At 47.7% G+C, this 17,356-nt stretch overlaps 1 protein-coding gene across 3 annotated transcripts in view; it reads left to right on the top strand.

Moving 5' to 3' along the window:
* SCYL1 (SCY1 like pseudokinase 1) overlaps nucleotides 1-17,356 on the top strand; it is a 94,078-nt gene that overhangs the window by 18,244 nt on the left and 58,478 nt on the right. For all 3 annotated transcript variants that reach the window (XM_069739473.1, XM_069739474.1, XM_069739475.1), the window contains exons 9-14: nucleotides 4,414-4,527; nucleotides 5,746-5,901; nucleotides 7,027-7,215; nucleotides 7,301-7,376; nucleotides 8,139-8,327; nucleotides 16,972-17,102. In XM_069739473.1, the coding sequence (XP_069595574.1) occupies nucleotides 4,414-4,527; nucleotides 5,746-5,901; nucleotides 7,027-7,215; nucleotides 7,301-7,376; nucleotides 8,139-8,327; nucleotides 16,972-17,102 (855 nt within the window). The remainder of the gene's footprint in view (nucleotides 1-4,413; nucleotides 4,528-5,745; nucleotides 5,902-7,026; nucleotides 7,216-7,300; nucleotides 7,377-8,138; nucleotides 8,328-16,971; nucleotides 17,103-17,356) is intronic.

Raw genomic sequence — 17,356 nt, 5'->3', positions numbered from 1 at the left:
AAACCACCAGAAGTGCAAACTGTTGAAAGAAAATGTCAGTCTGCAGATTGCATTCCCCAGTATCCCACTAAGACGCCCACTTTGATTTTCTCTATCGCCTCATTGGGGGACACAGGAACCATGGGGTGTATGCTGCTGACACTATGCACAAAAAAAGTTAGCTCCTCCTCTGAAGTGTACACCCCACCGACTGGCATTATGAACTTCAGTTTAGCTTAGTGTCAGAAGGATGTGGACACGGGTCTTTCATTAGATCCATATCTACCTCAATGTGCGTCGTTTTCTTTCAGGTTTTTCCGGAGGGATACAGTGTGAACAGTCACAACTGTAATCCCACAATACGGACTATGAATACGGCGTGTTCTGCCACCTCGTATCCTCATAGATCCGACAGCAGGACCAAGACCAATAGCACAGAAGCGTGCTCAGAAGACCGGTCCTAGCTCCGTCCCCCACCCACTCGCCCACCAGAGCCTGTCGGTTGCGGAGACGAGGATGTCCATTACCAGCACCCTGGACGTCTGATACCTTCCCTGGTTTGAGGTTAGTAACTGACGGCGTGGGATGTTTAGGTGAGTATCCCACTTTCCCCTTCTCTCAGGTACCTCTGGGTCCCTCCTCAAGTTGTGGTGGTCATGGGGGGTCCCTGGGGATTCCCTTATTGTCGTTTTCAGCGGGCGGGGAAATATGGGGCGAGAGTCATCGCTCCGTTCACGCGCCTTCAGGGAGTAGCCCATGCTGTCCCTCCGTTCAGGGCTCCTCTGAATTCATGGGATCTTAATCTTGTGCTGGAGGTTCTGAGGGGACCCCCTTTGAGCCTCTCAGGGAGGTCTCCCTGTCAGTTCTATCCTGGAAGGTGGGTGGCTTTTCTTGTGGCCATCACCTCTATCTGGCGTGTTTCCGAGTTGGCGGCACTTTCTTGCCGGCCTCCTTTTCTAGTTATCCACCAGGACAAGGTGGTCCTGAGGCCTCCGCCTTCCTTCCTTCCTAAGGTGGTTTCCACCTCAACGAGGACATTGCTCTACCTTCCTTTTTGTCCAGCTCAGGCTCATTCTCTGGAGCGATCGTTGAACAAGCTGGACCTCGTCAGGGCGGTGAGGATCTACCTGGCTAGAACGGCCTCTTTCCGGAAAACAGATTCTCTTTTCTTCATTCCTGATGGCACGTGTAGAGGCCTGCCGGCTTCCAAGGCGACTATTGCTCGCTGGATCAGAACGGCAATTTTGGAGGCTTACCGGGTCAAGAACAGAGTGCCCCCATCCCGGGATTAAGGCTCACTCTACCCGGGCAGTCGGCGCCTCCTGGGCGGTGCACAGCAGGGCTTCCGCCCTACAGCTTTGCAAAGCAGCAACCTGGTCTTCCATCCACACCTTTGTCAAATTTTACAAGGCCCATACCTACGCTTCGGCGGATGCCAGCTTAGGCAGAAGGATCTTGCAGGCGGCAGTGGTGAGTGTTGAGGAGAGCCATAAGATCAAATACTTAATTAACCTCAAGACATAAGAGGTTGAGAGAAGTGACCCATAACGTGTATTGTTTAACCTTAAGGTACCGTCACACTAGACGATATCGCTAGCGATCCGTGACGTTGCAGCGTCCTCGCTAGCGATATCGTCCAGTGTGACAGGCAGCAGCGATCAGGCCCCTGCTGTGCTGTCGCTGGTCGGGGAAGAAAGTCCAGAACTTTATTTGGTCGCTGGACTCCCCGTAGACATCGCTGAATCGGCGTGTGTGACACCGATTCAGCGATGTCTTCACTGGTAACCAGGGTAAACATCGGGTAACTAAGCGCAGGGCCGCGCTTAGTAACCCGATGTTTACCCTGGTTACCAGCGTAAAAAAACAAACAGTACATACTTACATTCAGCTGTCTGTCCCTTGCCGTCTGCTTCCTGCACTGACTGCTGGCCGTAAAGTGAAAGTGAAAGCACAGCACAGCGGTGAGTCACACAGCGGTGACTCACCGCTGTGGCTGTGCTCTGCTTTCACTTTACGGCCAGCAGTCAGTGCAGGAAGCAGACGGCAAGGGACAGACAGCTGAATGTAAGTATGTACTGTTTATTTTTTTACGCTGGTAACCAGGGTAAACATCGGGTTACTAAGCGCGGCCCTGCGCTTAGTTACCCGATGTTTACCCTGGTTACCGGGGACCTCGGGATCGTTGGTCGCTGGAGAGCGGTCTGTGTGACAGCTCTCCAGCGACCAAACAGCGACGCTGCAGCGATCCGGATCGTTGTCGGTATCGCTGCAGCGTCGCTAAGTGTGACGGTACCTTTACTTAAGCTTTCTCAGATCAAAGTGAGACCCTAAAGATGGCTGCCATTTTCTGTATCAGCAGACCATGTGCTGATATCCAAGATGACGCCCACCCTGATGACCTCATGGACCAACCCACAGTGACGCCCACCTTGATGACCTCATTGGCCAACCCACCCTGATGACCTCATGGATCCGCCCATGGACTTAGGCCATGTTCACACAGTGCGTTTTTTACTGCGGAACCGCCGCGATTTTGCCGCTGCGGCTCCGCAGCTGTTTTCCATGCAGGGTACAGTACACTGTACCCTATGGAAAACAGGAACCACTGTGCACATGATGCGGGAATCGGGAAAAATAGCCGCGCTGAATAGCTGCGGTAAAAAAGAAGTACCATGTCACTTCTTTTTGCAAAACTGCAGCGGTTCTGCACCCATTGACCTCCATTGTGAGGTCAAACCCGCAGTAAAACCCGCAGATGAAAAATATATCTGCGGGTTTTACTGCGGTTTGTGGTGCAGAACCGCTGCAGTGTGGCTGCCCCCCGTGCCCCAATCCCACCCCCCCATGCTCCGATGCCACCCCCCGTGCTCCGACGCCCCCCCCGTGCCCTCATTTCCCCCCCTTATACTTACCCGGCCTCCCGGTGTCCGTCCGGCCGTCTTCTCCCTGGGCGCCGCCATCTTGCAAAATGGCGGGCGCATGCGCCGTGCGCCCGCCGAATCGGCCGGCAGATTCGTTCCAAAGTGCATTTTGATCACTGAGATAGGTTATATCTCAGTGATCAAAATAAAAAAAATAGTAAATGACCCCCCCCCCCCCCCCCCATTGTCACCCCCATAGGTAGGGACAATAAAAAAATAAAGAATTTTTTTTTTTTTCACTAAGGTTAGAATAGGGGTAGGGTTAGGGGTAGGGTTAGGGTATTTTCAGCCATTTTAACCCTAAAAAACTCCCTAGAAAACACACAGACTCTGCATAGAAAACTGCATAAAAAACGTACTAAAAAACGCACCAAAAACGCACCAAAAAAAGGACCTGCGTTTTCTGCCAAGAGCTGCGGTTTTTAGTGCAGAAAGAAAAGGATGGAAATCAGGAACGTGTGAACATGGCCTTACTCATTGCCCAACCCACTAACCAATGGAATGCATCCGATCATTCCCATTTTAAAGCTAACCGAGCCCCCCTTACAGGGGATATATATACCTGTGTTCTGATAAAATAAAGCCCTTGGAGCTGAGCCATAGATTGATCAAGGAGAGTTTACATCTGACACTGTGTTGTCATATGTTTATTTCTTTGGTGCGCACCTGATCAATATCCATTAGGCCAGGAGTAGGCAACGAGTGAACATTTATTAATTGTTCGACCTAACAGTGAGTCCTCTGACCTGATGGAAGTTTGTTTTCCCACCCCAGGGACTGCTTTGGGACGTCCCATGGTTCCTGTGTCCCCCAATGAGGCGATAGAGAAAACAGGATTTTTGGTTGCTTACCGTAAAATCTGTTTCTCGGAGCCTTCATTGGGGGACACAGCACCCTCCCATATTATTTAGTTCCTGTTGTTCTGTGTTCTATGACTGTTCTCATGGTTACAGTTCTCATGTTTGTGGTTATGTTTCAACCTTATTGTTTTTCTCCTACTGCTTTCTCACTAACTGAAGTTCATAATGCCAGTCGGTGGGGTGTACACTGCAGAGGAGGAGCTAACTTTTTTGTGCATAGTGTCAGCCTCCTAGTGGCAGCAGCATACACTCATGGTTCCTGTGTCCCCCAATGAAGGCTCCGAGAAACAGATTTTGCGGTAAGCAACCAAAAATCCTGTTTTTCACAGCCCACCACGTGCTTTTATATTGGCCTTGATACAATTCATATAACGCTCCACCTTCCTCTTCATAAAGAGGTTCTGCAGCAGCTGATAAGTTTATAAATCTCTATCTGTATATCCTTCCTGTAAACTCTGAAGAATATTGATCACCTCGGCTCCCAGCTTCATATTTTCTCTAGTATTTTTGGCTGATGATGAATGTTCTTATAGTTTACAATAAGGGGATATTATGAATATTATAACTTGGAAAAAAAAAGAAAACCGAGCCGATTATTTTTTTCTGTTATGAATTTGAGTATTTTTTTTTTCTTGACATTGTACATGTGACAGATGGAGAATTTTATCCAGTATCTTAATGAGCCCACCGTCAACTCGCAGATCTTCCCCCATGTGGTCCATGGTTTTACGGATACAAACCCTGCTATACGTGAACAGACTGTGAAGGTAATCGCAGCATGGATCAGTTGTCCTTTTTTTTTTTTTTTTTTTTTTTGCTTTTTAGGGGTGTACTTAATATTTTTCACTTAATTGTGAGCTATTACATTCCCGTCACCTTGGTAGCTGTCAATGCCTGAGGCAGTCGGGTGGGCGTTTGCCTGAGACAGTGGGGGGGGGGGGCGTATGCCTGAGGCAGTGGGGGGGTGGGGGGCGTATGCCTGAGGCAGTCGGGGGGTGGGCGTATGCCTGAGGCAGCCGGGGGGTGGAGGCGTATGCCTGAGGCAGCCGGGGGGTGGAGGCGTATGCCTGAGGCAGCCGGGGGGTGGAGGCGTATGCCTGAGGCAGCCGGGGGGTGGGGGCGTATGCCTGAGGCAGCCGGGGCGGTGGGGGCGTATACCTGAGGCAGCCGGGGGGGGTGGGGGCGTATGCCTGTGGCAGCCGGGGGGGGGGGGGTGCTGGCGTATGCCGGAGGCAGCCGGGGGGGTGGGGGCGTGTGCCTGAGGCAGCCGGGGGGGTGGGGGCGTATGCCTGAGGCAGCCGGGGGGGTGGGGGCGTATGCCTGAGGCAGCCGGGGGGGGGGTGGGGGCGTATGCCTGAGGCAGCCGGGGGGGTGGGGGCGTATGCCTGAGGCAGCCGGGGGGTGGGGGCGTATGCCTGAGGCAGCTGGGGAAGGGGGTGTATGCCTGAGGCAGAGGGGGGGGGCGTATGCCTGAGGCAGCCGTGGGGGGCGTATCCTGCACAGCGGTCTGCTATTAGAGATCAGACCGGCACAGTGACTCTCCTTATTTCCCTGAGATGACAGCAAGGACAACACGAACCTCAAAATACTAAGCACTGCTTTCAGCGTGAGCACCATGTTTAGTTTTGGGACCCGAATATAGGAAGCTTTCTGCTTGCATTTGAGCTGTTGCAGTGGATGCCTATGTCATTGTGGGCCTTCAGCTGTGACATGGAGTATTGGCACGTGCTGGCAGGAGATGATTTTTGTCCTCTTGGCAATCTTCTATATACCGATCACTACTAGTAATGATCTAATGTCCCCAAGACATTAAGTCACTATTATCTGGGATCTGTAAAGAAAAAAACTGCTGGAAGGAAATAAATCATATCATCCCAGCTTTTCCCTGTCCTAGGGCATTTAGTGTATGAAAAAAGAAAAATAAATAAAAATAAGTCAGTACCTACACACGCACATCATGTAACCGATTTTGTTTCTGAATATAGTCCATGTTGCTCCTGGCTCCCAAGTTAAATGAGAATAACCTGAATGTGGAGTTGATGAAGCATTTCGCTCGACTACAAGCTCGGGATGACCAGGGACCAATCCGCTGCAATACAACAGTCTGCCTGGGCAAGATTGCCTCTTATCTGAACCCTACTGTGAGTACTGGAAATTGATATGAACTTTTGACATTAGAAAACCATGGCTGCTTGACCTGCCTGACCATGGGTTGTTTGTATAGCAAAACAGATTTTTACTTTACAGAGACAGATGACAGTTGGTGCTCATAAAGGTCTATGCAGAACTATATCTGTCGTATTAGGAGAGCTTGCAGCACAGGTCTGTGTCTGCTTCTAGTTCCACCCTCTCCTCTTCATAGAATTTTAAAAGCAACACCCTTATTGTGGCCTTGTTGGGTACAGACCACAGCATCAAAGGGGTTAAATGACTGGAGACCATCGTTTTGTTTCCTTCTAATTTTTGTCTCAATGCCCAAAGCTGCTAACAATGGCATTGACACTTACATAATTGCTGCAATCTTCTTCTGAAGTGCCAAGATAAAGAGGTCGCCCTTCAGAAGAATGCATGTAGAAAAGCCGCGGAGACACCATCACGTGTTTCTCAACACAAGCAATAAATAAATTGCTTGCGTTTAGAAACACGTGATGGTGTCTTCGCGGCTTTTCTACATGCATTTGCATATTTCCCATAAGGGATGGGGGCAGTGTTCTGGATCACTGCGTTGAGAAACACGTGATGGCGTCTCCGCGGTGTTGGATGTTTCGATCTCCCCGAGGTCATTCATCCTTATGTTTATTGCCCTTCAGAAGAAGTCACCTTAACAGTCTACATAAAGCAGATTTTTCTATTCTTCATATCACAATCTTTATTAAAAAGAAATCATAATCTTGCCATTTTCACACTGGACACTGGGGCTTTTTTACATCCTGTCCTATCAGGAAGAGTTTTCAACAGTCTCCTTATCATCAGAGGCAGAATGACAGGTAACACAGCTCTATGTACAGCTGATAACATAGGATCCACTATTTACGATAGGTGATGTCACAGCTCACCTTCTCCTCCCTTCACAATGACGCTTTGCACACGCTCGTTAGATGCTTCAATATAAAAGATTGTCCATTGCTAATGTACATGTGCTTGTGGTGTAAGTGGTAATAAAATAAAGTGCAAGATTCTGATACCTGTTAATGATTGATTCGATGAGATGCTAATTGTGAGTGGGAGTGGAGCACAGCCTTTAATCCTGAATGTAAACTTTATAGACACGACAGAGGGTCTTGATATCGGCATTCAGCAGAGCTACAAAAGATCCGTTTTCCCCATCCCGCGCTGCCGGTGTCCTTGGTTTTGCCGCTACACACAACTTTTATTCCATGAACGACTGTGCCGGGAAAATACTTCCTGTGCTATGTGTGGTCACAATGGATCCAGAGAAGAGTGTCCGGGATCAGGTAAGGAGAATACAAGACCTCCAGCCACCATTACTATTGTGACTGGGTGCAATACAATAAATGTTCCTATATTTTTTCATTCTAGGCCTTTAAGGCAATCCATAGTTTCTTGGAGAAATTAGAGGCAATATCGGAGGATCCGGCACAGCTGGCTGAACTAGGTATGTGAAAAATGTCTGTAACGTAGTGTGCTGCCTCTGGGGCTTGTGACTTTGAGATGCTTTTTTGTCACTGCAAAAGCTGAAACTCTTCCTTTGCAGCGATGGTTATCCCTTAATGACCTGTGACATACATTTTCATTCACTGATCACAGCTGTTGACAATTTAGATGCTGCTGTCAGTTTCTGAAAACGGCAATTAAATGGACTTCCATCGCCCCATTCCCATTCATCTTTCTGCAGCGCTATTGCCGGGAACTGATGGGTTATTATGGCAGCCGGTGCCCTGTTGAAGGCCCCTTGACTGCCAGACTAGTCGTCTTTGGAAGCTCAGGCAGAGGCTGGGCTTCATAGGAGAACCACAATTACTCTATGTATGGCAATACTTTAGCATTGCAGTATTGAAGATTGTGCCATCATTGTATTCACCGCTATTGAGGTTGCAGCTGCCGTTGACATTGGAATGACCGACATAAGTGGTGGACAGAGAGGTGGTGCTTTGTCACCAGACTCCCCCCTACCCGCCCCAGCCCATAGGCCCAATATTGGCTGCGTGGTCTGCTGCTATGGGTGGTATGTCCCTGCCAGTACTGGCTGGAGGGCAGAATATGATACAGTGTACAACACCGTTCTGTATAATACAGGTCTTGTGAGCGTGAGGCTATATCTTCCCTTTGTAGGAAGTGACTGTGGTTCTCCTCAAATGATTACACTGTACAAATGCAGGACCATTAGTTATTAATAATGTTGTTTTTACTGCCCCAGAAAAAGATGTACATGCCGCCTCCACCAGCCCGGGAATTGTCGGTGGATGGGCAGGTTGGGCTGTAACAGGAGTGTCTTCCTTGACGTCTAAATTCATCCGCACAAGTCCATCAGGTGGATCAGAACCGGCACCAGCAGCCGGACCTTCAGTACCTGCCACAGGAGCTCCTGCAGAAGCTACTAAACCCGGTAACTGCTCTGCAATTCTGCCATCCAGCTGCGTGCCCTCATTTGTTTTGTAACTGTTGATTTTACTTCACCTTAGGCCATGTTCACACGTTCAGTATTTGGTCAGTATTTTACATCAGTATTTGTAAGCCAAAACCAGGAGAGGAACAATCAGAAGGAAAGTATAATAGAAACCCATCACCACTTCTGTATTTATCACCCACGCCCGGTCTTGGCTTACAAATACTGATGGAAAGTACTGAACGTGTGAACGTGGCCTTAGAAGGCAACACATCATAAGACAACGCAGAACCCAGGAATCACCTAATATTAATGAATGTGCAGTTTGTTAATCCTTTGCTGATCCAGCCAGTTTTCGTTTTTGTTGTTTTTCTTTTCCTCCAAGAGCCATAACTTTATTTTTCCATCCACAAAAGCATATTATTATTATTATTATTATACATTTTTATAGCGCCATTTATTCCATGGCGCTTTACATGTGAATACGGGGCAAATATAGACAAATACATTAAACATGAGCAGATAACAAGGCACACGAGTACATAAGGAGGGAGGACCCTGCCCGCGAGGGCTCAGTCTGCAGGGGGTGGGTGAGGATACACTAGGAGAGGGAAGAGCTGGCTGTGCGGCTGTTCAGTAGGTTGAGGATCACTGCAGGCTGTAGGCTTGTCGGAAGAGATGAGTCTTCAGGTTCTTTTTGAAGGTTTCTATGGTAGGCGCAAGTCTGATGTGTTGGGGTAGAGCGTTCCAGAGTATGGGGGAAGCACGGGAGAAGTCTTGGATGCGGTTATGGGAAGAAGAGATGAGAGGGGAGTAGAGAAGGAGGTCTTGGGAGGATCGGAGGTCGCGTGTAGGTAGGTACCGGGAGACCATGTCACAGATGTATGGAGGAGACAGGTTGTGGATGGCTTTGTATGTCAGTGTGAGGGTTTTGAACTGGAGTCTCTGGGCGATAGGAAGCCAGTGAAGGGCTTGACACAGGGGAGAGGCTGGGGAATAGCGGGGGGACAGGTGGATTAGTCGGGCAGCAGAGTGTAGGATGGATTGGAGCGGTGCCAGAGTGCTAGAGGGGAGTCCAGAGAGTAGGAGGTTGCAGTAGTCGAGGCGGGAGATGATAAGGGCATGCACTAGCGTTTTTGCAGTGTTGCGGTCAAGGAAAGCACGGATCCGGGAAATATTTTTGAGTTTGAGACGACAGGAGGAGGCAAGGGCTTGGATATGTGGCTTGAAAGAGAGGGCAGAGTCGAGGATCACCCCGAGGCACCGGGCGTGTGGGACTGGGGATAGTGAGCAGCCATTGACATTGATGGATAGGTCTGGTGGAGGGGTAGAGTGAGATGGGGGAAAGATGATGAATTCTGTTTTGTCCATGTTCAGTTGTAGAAAGCGAGCAGAAAAGAAGGCTGAAATGGCAGACAGACAGTGCGGGATTTTGGTAAGCAAGGAGGAGAGGTCAGGTCCGGAGAGGTAGATCTGCGTGTCGTCAGCGTAGAGATGGTACTGCATACCGTGGGATTCTATGAGCTGTCCCAGGCCGAAAGTGTAGATGGAGAAGAGTAGGGGTCCTAGAACAGAGCCTTGAGGAACACCGACTGACAAGGGGCGAAGTGAGGAGGTGGTGTGGGGGAGGGAGACACTGAATGTTCGATCTGTCAGATATGAGGGCTTGTTTTTCCTATCGCCACGACAGCACCCCTACGAGAGAGGGGATCCGCCCACCTTCCGGACAGGAACCTACAGGATTTAAAGGGGCTGTCCCCCTCACCACTCCAGTTTGGGTTCCTGTCCGGACGGCGGGAGCCTGCAGCAACAGCTTACCCGGGCCTCCATGCCTCCGCGCGGTATCTCTTAGGAACGGCGGAATCGGGGGCTCGGAAGCAGCGTCGGGGGTGTCCTGCGTGCAGACCCCCCCTCGTCTGGCCATGAGGAGCGCGTCCCAGGAGTCGGGCAGTGCCGTCCTGGTCCGCGGTTGAGCGCGGTGTGCAGCGTCCACACCGGCGCTGGTGAACCCGGAAGTAGTTGGTACGCTTCCGGGGTAAGCCGGGGGAGGAGCGCTGCAGCGCTGTAAAAGAGCGACGCCTAGGGTAGGAGGCGCGCAGCCATGTCCTCAGTAGGGGACGCCGAGCACCCTCATGGAGAGGGAACGGAACAGCGCAGTAAGAGCTGTAGCGGCCGCTCAAGGAGAAGCAGCAGCAGCGTGGTACGGGGGCAGCAGCGTGCGAGCTCCCCAGCGTCACATTTGGATCCTACTCCTCCAGAACCGGTATTCACAGAATCAGCCTTATGGTGAGTGTTAAATCAGACACCTGGTGCTGATATGGTCTGTTATTTGTGCTTTGTTTTAGGGAAAAAAGACCACTAAATCTAAGCACAAGCAATGTGCTCTATGCATGACTCCAATGCCTGACAGTTATACCAAAAGGCTGTGTCAGGCTTGCATATCTCAGACCTTAGAAGAGGAAGCTCCCCTTCGGTCATCAGACCTTAGAGCGGTCATCAGGGAGGAAATTAGCTATTCCCTTAGAGGCAGCCGCCAGGAAAGGTCGGGCAGGGACATATCGCCAGGATCTAGTTTGTCCCTGCAAGAAGGGGAATGTTCCCGCTCCTCATCTCCATCCTCCTCAGATGAAGAGGGAAGGCCTTGATTCTCAGTGGACAACATGGAGATGTTAGTTAAAGGAGTCCGAGCTACCATGGGTGTTGCAGAAAGCAAGGAACCAAGGTCCGCACAGGACATAATGTTTGCGGGTTTGTGCCAGAGGAGTCGTAAGGCGTTCCCGGTCGTGGATACGGTTAAGACTCTTATAAAGAGAGAATGGGATAAGCAGGATAAGGGTTTCCTTCCGTCATCAGCTAAAAGAAGGTATCCCTTTGAAGACAATGAGCTGGCAGAGTGGATGAAATTCCCGAAAGTGGATGCAGCGGTGGCTTCTACGTCTAAAGCCGGTACTTTGCCGCTGGAGGACGTGGGCCTTCTGAAAGATCCATCAGATAGGAAGGCGGACATGTTTTTGAGGAAAGTATGGGAATCAACTGCCGGGGCGTTCAAACCTGCTATCTCTAGCACGTGTACGGCTAGATCCGTCATGGTGTGGATATCCCAACTGGAAGAACAGCTGAAGTCCAAGGTGCCCAGAGACAAGATGCTGAACTCACTTTCGCAAATACGTGAAGGAGTGGCGTATTTAGCGGACGCGTCAGTGGATTCTTTAAAATTGGGGGCAAGATCAGCAGGTCTCTCAAACGCTGCTCGCCGAGCCCTATGGCTTAAGACCTGGAAAGGGGATGCCCAGGCGAAAGCTAAACTGTGTACAATACCGTGTAGGGGTGAGTACCTGTTTGGCCCGGTATTGGATGATATCCTAGCTAAGGCTGAGGATAGGAAGAAAGGTTTTCCTAAAGCTTTCAATCCTACCTTTAGGAATACCTTCAGGAGACGCTTCCAATACCGAAGACCTTACCACAACCGAGACTGGGAACCATCAGACCCAAAAAAGAAAGGTTCGGACTTTAATGCATCGTCATCTTCCTCAAGAAGAAGAAGAAACTATCGTTAATAGAGATCTTCCAGTAGGGGGCAGGTTAAAATTTTTCTATGCTCAGTGGGCCAAAATAACTTCGAGCAATTGGGTTCTGGGTATAATTAATTCAGGTTTAAAATTAGAGTTCCGGGAAAGACCTTCTGAATTTTATATCTTGACTGCCCCTGATTCCTTAGACCAACAAAAGGCCCTTGAAAAAGAGGTCCAGATGTTAAGACGGAAGAAAGTCATAGTGGAGGTTGCAAAACATCAGCAGGGGAAAGGGTTCTATTCCCCTTTATTTTTAATCTCCAAGCCAGATGGATCCTTTAGAACCATCATAAACTTACGGAGATTAAACAAACATCTAGAGTATCATGCCTTTAAGATGGAATCTATTAAAACGGCAACTAAACTTCTCTTTCCCAGATGTTATATGACAGTCCTGGATTTAAAAGATGCGTATTACCATCTGCCCATTCACCAGGATCATCAACAATTCCTCAGAATGGCGGTGCGCTTAAACGACCAGGTCAGGCACTTTCAGTTTGCTGCAATGCCCTTTGGTCTATCTATGGCACCGAGGGTATTTACTAAAGTCATGGCAGAAGTAATGGCCTATGTCAGAGAACAAGATACGTTAATTATACCCTACTTGGATGACTTCCTGGTAGTGGGGAATTCCTTTTGCCAGTGTAGTACTCGCCTAAATCATGTAATATCTTCCTTACAGGACTTGGGTTGGATAGTCAATATGGAGAAGTCAAGACTCGATCTATCAACAACTCAGACTTTCCTAGGTATTCTGCTGGACTCGGAAGTGCAACAATTTTTCCTTCCGGAGGAGAAAAAGCAGAGGATTATGCACAAAGTCAGTATGGTAACAAGGAAGCCAGATCTGACTTTAAGAGACGCTATGTCCCTTCTGGGATCTCTAACGTCCTGTATACCAGCCGTCCAGTGGGCTCAATTCCACACTCGAGTGTTGCAGGCCCAAGTCTTGGATACAGACAGGAGTCTTCAAGGGCAATTAGGCGGAAGACTCAGGCTGTCCACCACCACTGTACACAGTCTGAGATGGTGGTTAAACAGAAGACATTTAGGGAAAGGAGTACGCTGGAGTGTAGTACCAGACAACACGGTCACAACCGATGCCAGTCCAATAGGTTGGGGAGCTCACATAGGAGATGTCTGGACTCAAGGGCAATGGTCTCTCTTAGAGGCTCAAGAGTCCTCAAATTGGAAAGAGCTCACGGCAGTAAAGAAGGCCTTACTCAGGTTGCTTCCATCTCTGCAGGATTCACATGTAAGAGTCCAGACAGACAACACAACAGTAGTGGCGTATCTCAACCATCAAGGGGGTACAAGGTCAAGATCCCTAATGAACACCGCCACAGACATACTCGAAATAGCCGAAGCCCACTTTCGCTCTCTATCAGCTGTTCACATTCGGGGAGAGCTCAACACAGAGGCAGATTACCTCAGCCGTCATTCTCTACGTCAGGGAGAATGGGTTCTAGATCGACGGGTGTTCAGACAGATAGTGGACCTGTGGGGATTGCCCGTTATCGATCTATTCGCAACGAGAGAGAACAGGCAGACCAGGAAGTTCGCTTCTCTTCGGGTGGCGGACAAGCCCTGTATAATAGACTCCCTTCAAATACACTGGGATTTTCCTCTGGCTTATGCGTTCCCCCCAATGTGTCTGATCCCGATGGTCCTCAGGAAGATCAGGGAGGAGAGGGCGAGAGTGATCCTGATTGCCCCCTTTTGGCCCAGGAGGGCATGGTTCTCATTACTCAGGGCAATGTCTGTGTCCGACCCCTGGGTACTGCAGACCAGCCCGGAGCTTCTTTCTCAGGGTCCATTCAGTTACCCCAATGTGGAATCCCTGCATCTGACGGCGTGGAATTTGAGAGGGAGTTATTGAGGAGGAGAGGGTTTTCAGAGGCTCTCATATCTACCCTTTTAAATAGCCGGAAAGAAGTCACCACTAAAATCTATGCTAAAACTTGGAAAAAGTTCCTTGCCTTCTACCAAAATCCCTTTTCTGGCAAGGTCCCATTTCCGGCTATTCTGGAGTTTTTACAGAAAGGCCGAGAATTGGGCTTGGCGGTAAATACCCTTAGAGTCCAAGTATCAGCTTTGGGAGCGTTATATAACAGCGATGTGGCGGGAAATAGATGGGTTTCCCGATTTATCAGGGCCACTGAACGTAGTAACCCAGTGTATATTCCTAGATTACCACCATGGGATTTAAATTTGGTTTTAGACGCCTTAACAGAACCCCCCTTTGAGCCATTAGATTCTGTCTCCATAAAAAATTTAACTTTAAAAACAGCCTTCCTAGTAGCCCTGACCTGCTAGGAGAGTGAGTGACTTACAAGCTTTGTCAATAGACCCTCCTTATTTAATGGTCTTTCAGGACAGGGTAGTGTTAAAACCTGATCCAGCATACCTACCAAAAGTAGCTTCCAAATTTCATAGAAGTCAGGAAATAATTTTACCATCCTTCTGTGACAATCCGAATTCAGCTGACGAGCAGAAATATCACATGTTAGATGTCAGAAGAACTCTATTGGAGTACCTACACAAAACAGAACCATGGAGGCAGAGTTTGTTTCCTTTCAGAATCCAAGGAAAGGTGCGAGTGTAACTAAAGCGTCTATCGCCAGATGGATAAGAGATGCCATATATCTTGCTTATACTGCTAAAGGCTAGACACCACCAGATGGCATCAGGGCCCACTCCACTCGAGCCATGGCCTCATCCTGAGCGGAGAGAGCGGACGTCTCCATAGACGTAATATGTAAGGCGGCAACGTGGTCATCTCCTTCCACCTTTTATAGACATTATCGCCTTGATTTATCTTCAGAGGCCAATTTAGTTTTTGGCCGTACAGTACTTAGTGCTGTAGTCCCTCCCAGGTGATTGATCTTTGAAAATCTCTCGTACGGGTGCTGTCGTGGCGATAGGAAAACCGGTTTTTACGTACCGGTAATAGGATTTTACGGAGCCACGACAGCACCCGCACATTCCCCCCCGTAGTTATTCACTGGTTTCTGCACCCTTTGGGGAAAGTGTGCTTGTTAACCCTGCTGTTCTGTTGGTCAAAAATGACCGACTTTGAACTTCAATATTCTTTAAAATATTCAAGATGCGGCTCTGAAACCCGTGGCCGACCGACCCATCCTCATTTAAGTCAATCAACCACAAGTTTCAGAACCGCATCTTGAACACCCCAAAAAATACCAAAGTTCAAAATAGGTCTCCCCAGACCGAACAGAACAGCAGGGTTAAAAAATCACTCTTTAGAAGGTGATGGTATTTTAGTAATGTTTAAGTATATATGTTTATGTACTAACTCAATGGCGGTGTCCCTTATACTCTGAAACACAAACTGGAGTGGTGAGGGGGACCGCCCCTTTAAATCCTGTAGGTTCCTGTCCGGAAGGTGGGCGGATCCCCTCTCTCGTAGGGGTGCTGTCGTGGCTCCGTAAAATCCTATTACCGGTACGTAAAAACCGGTTTTGGCATGATGAGTTGTACTTTATATGACGCCATTCATATTATTTAGTGAAAAACGGGGACAAATTCAAAGAGGGGGTTAATGATGAAAAACATTTTGGTGGGTTTTGTCTTCACAGGATTCATTATGCGGCGGAAATTACCTGGCAATATCATTCTTCTTCAGTTCAAGTATTCTGTCTATACCAAACCGATATAAACATTCAAGAAAAGAGGAGGGGGGGAGAGGAAAAGTTAGGAGCTTGACACGCCGAGATATGCATCTGTAAACCGTTGCAAATGAATATAGCTGGTGGGTGCTGTACCTGCTGGTGATTTCAGCTGAAGTAGAAGAAAGGAAAAGGGAATATCCAGCACGTCCATCCAGTGTAAATAAAATATCCAAAATTTATTGAAGCATTTTAAAAAACAATATTAAAAAAGAGAGAGGGAGACTCTCTCTGCCTGACGCGTTTCTGGCGCACCACGGCGCCCTTAGTCATGGTTCCTATGACTAAGGGCTCCGTGGTGCGCCAGAAACGCGTCAGGCAGAGAGAGTCTCCCTCTCTCTTTTTTTAATATTGTTTTTTAAAATGCTTCAATAAATTTTGGATATTTTATTTACACTGGATGGACGTGCTGGATATTCCCTTTTCCTTTCTACCAAACCTATATAGTTTTGTTTTGTTTTTTAAATATATCAAAATACAAAAATGGTTGCGCTCAATAGTGTTAAAGCATGTCAATGTGAAATACATGAAGTGGGAATCGCAAAATGGCTTTTGAAATTTAGGAGAAATAAACGAGACATTTAGCACAAAATTTGGCCAAATACAGTGAGCCCATCAACCATTTATATTCACCCATGCATTCAGATGTTAGCCATAGGTAAGTGTTCACACTGGGCAATTAGGTCGGGGGCCCATCACATTCATGAGATTACCTTGATGATGGTTGATGGGCTCACACTATTTGACCAAATTTTGTTTTAAACGTCTCGTGTATTTTTCCAAAATTTCAAAAGCCATTTTGCTATTCTCACTTCATGTATTTCACATTGACATGTTTTAACACAATTGAGTGCATCCATTTTCGTATTTTGAAATACAAGTTGCTTTTTTTTGGTATGCACCTGTTCAGACTAGTTCTTGATGTGCCGGTCAGTTTTTCTGTTATTTGTTTATTTATTAAATATATATTTTAGTGGCTACAAAAGTTCAGAACTTTGAAAAAATGATGTTTTCTTGAAGAAATGATGACCACTTATGAAGCCCCCAGTCTTTTCTTTGATGATAATAGCCTGCCCATAGGATAGGTTATGAATACCCAATCATTGGGGGTCCACTATCCGGTACCCCAAGCGATCAGCTACAGCAGCGACTGTAAACAGTGTACAGAGCGGACCTCTGCGGCTGCTCCCACTGTTTAATGGGGTCCTGAATCTCCGCTTCTATGCAAATCCAGATCCCGATATCTGGTCGCTAAAGTCTTTGAAAAGGAGATTGCAGAATTCACGAGTTTCCTGGTGGAGAAATATGACATTTTCGACACCAAATATGACTGTGTGATGTGGAAATAGCTCATGATGAAACCATGGCACCCTGATTTCTGTCTAGATACTACACCTGCTTCAGTTCCCCCCATCTCTACCTCATCCGTAATGTCCAAATATGAAACAAAAGATGAAAATGAAGCCGATGATAATCCCTTAGACCGTTGGGATGATGAAGACTGGGGAAGCCTGGAGGTAAATTTCTGAATATTTTTTGTTGGACATGCTCCTCTATGTGCTCAAAAAAAAAAAATAATAATAAAAAAAAAAAAAATAAAATATATATATATATATATATATATATATATATATATATATATATATATATATATATATATATATATATATATGGATTGGACAAAATAATGGAAGCAGCTAACGTTTTGGCTTCATAATCTTCGAACATGTTATAAACATGCAAACCGTGACATATGGTAATGTTTTGTAGT

The sequence above is a fragment of the Ranitomeya imitator genome, chromosome 9 (genome assembly GCF_032444005.1).
Source record: "Ranitomeya imitator isolate aRanImi1 chromosome 9, aRanImi1.pri, whole genome shotgun sequence".
Taxonomy (NCBI): Eukaryota; Metazoa; Chordata; class Amphibia; order Anura; family Dendrobatidae; genus Ranitomeya; species Ranitomeya imitator.
This window is presented reverse-complemented; position numbering and strand designations above follow the sequence as displayed.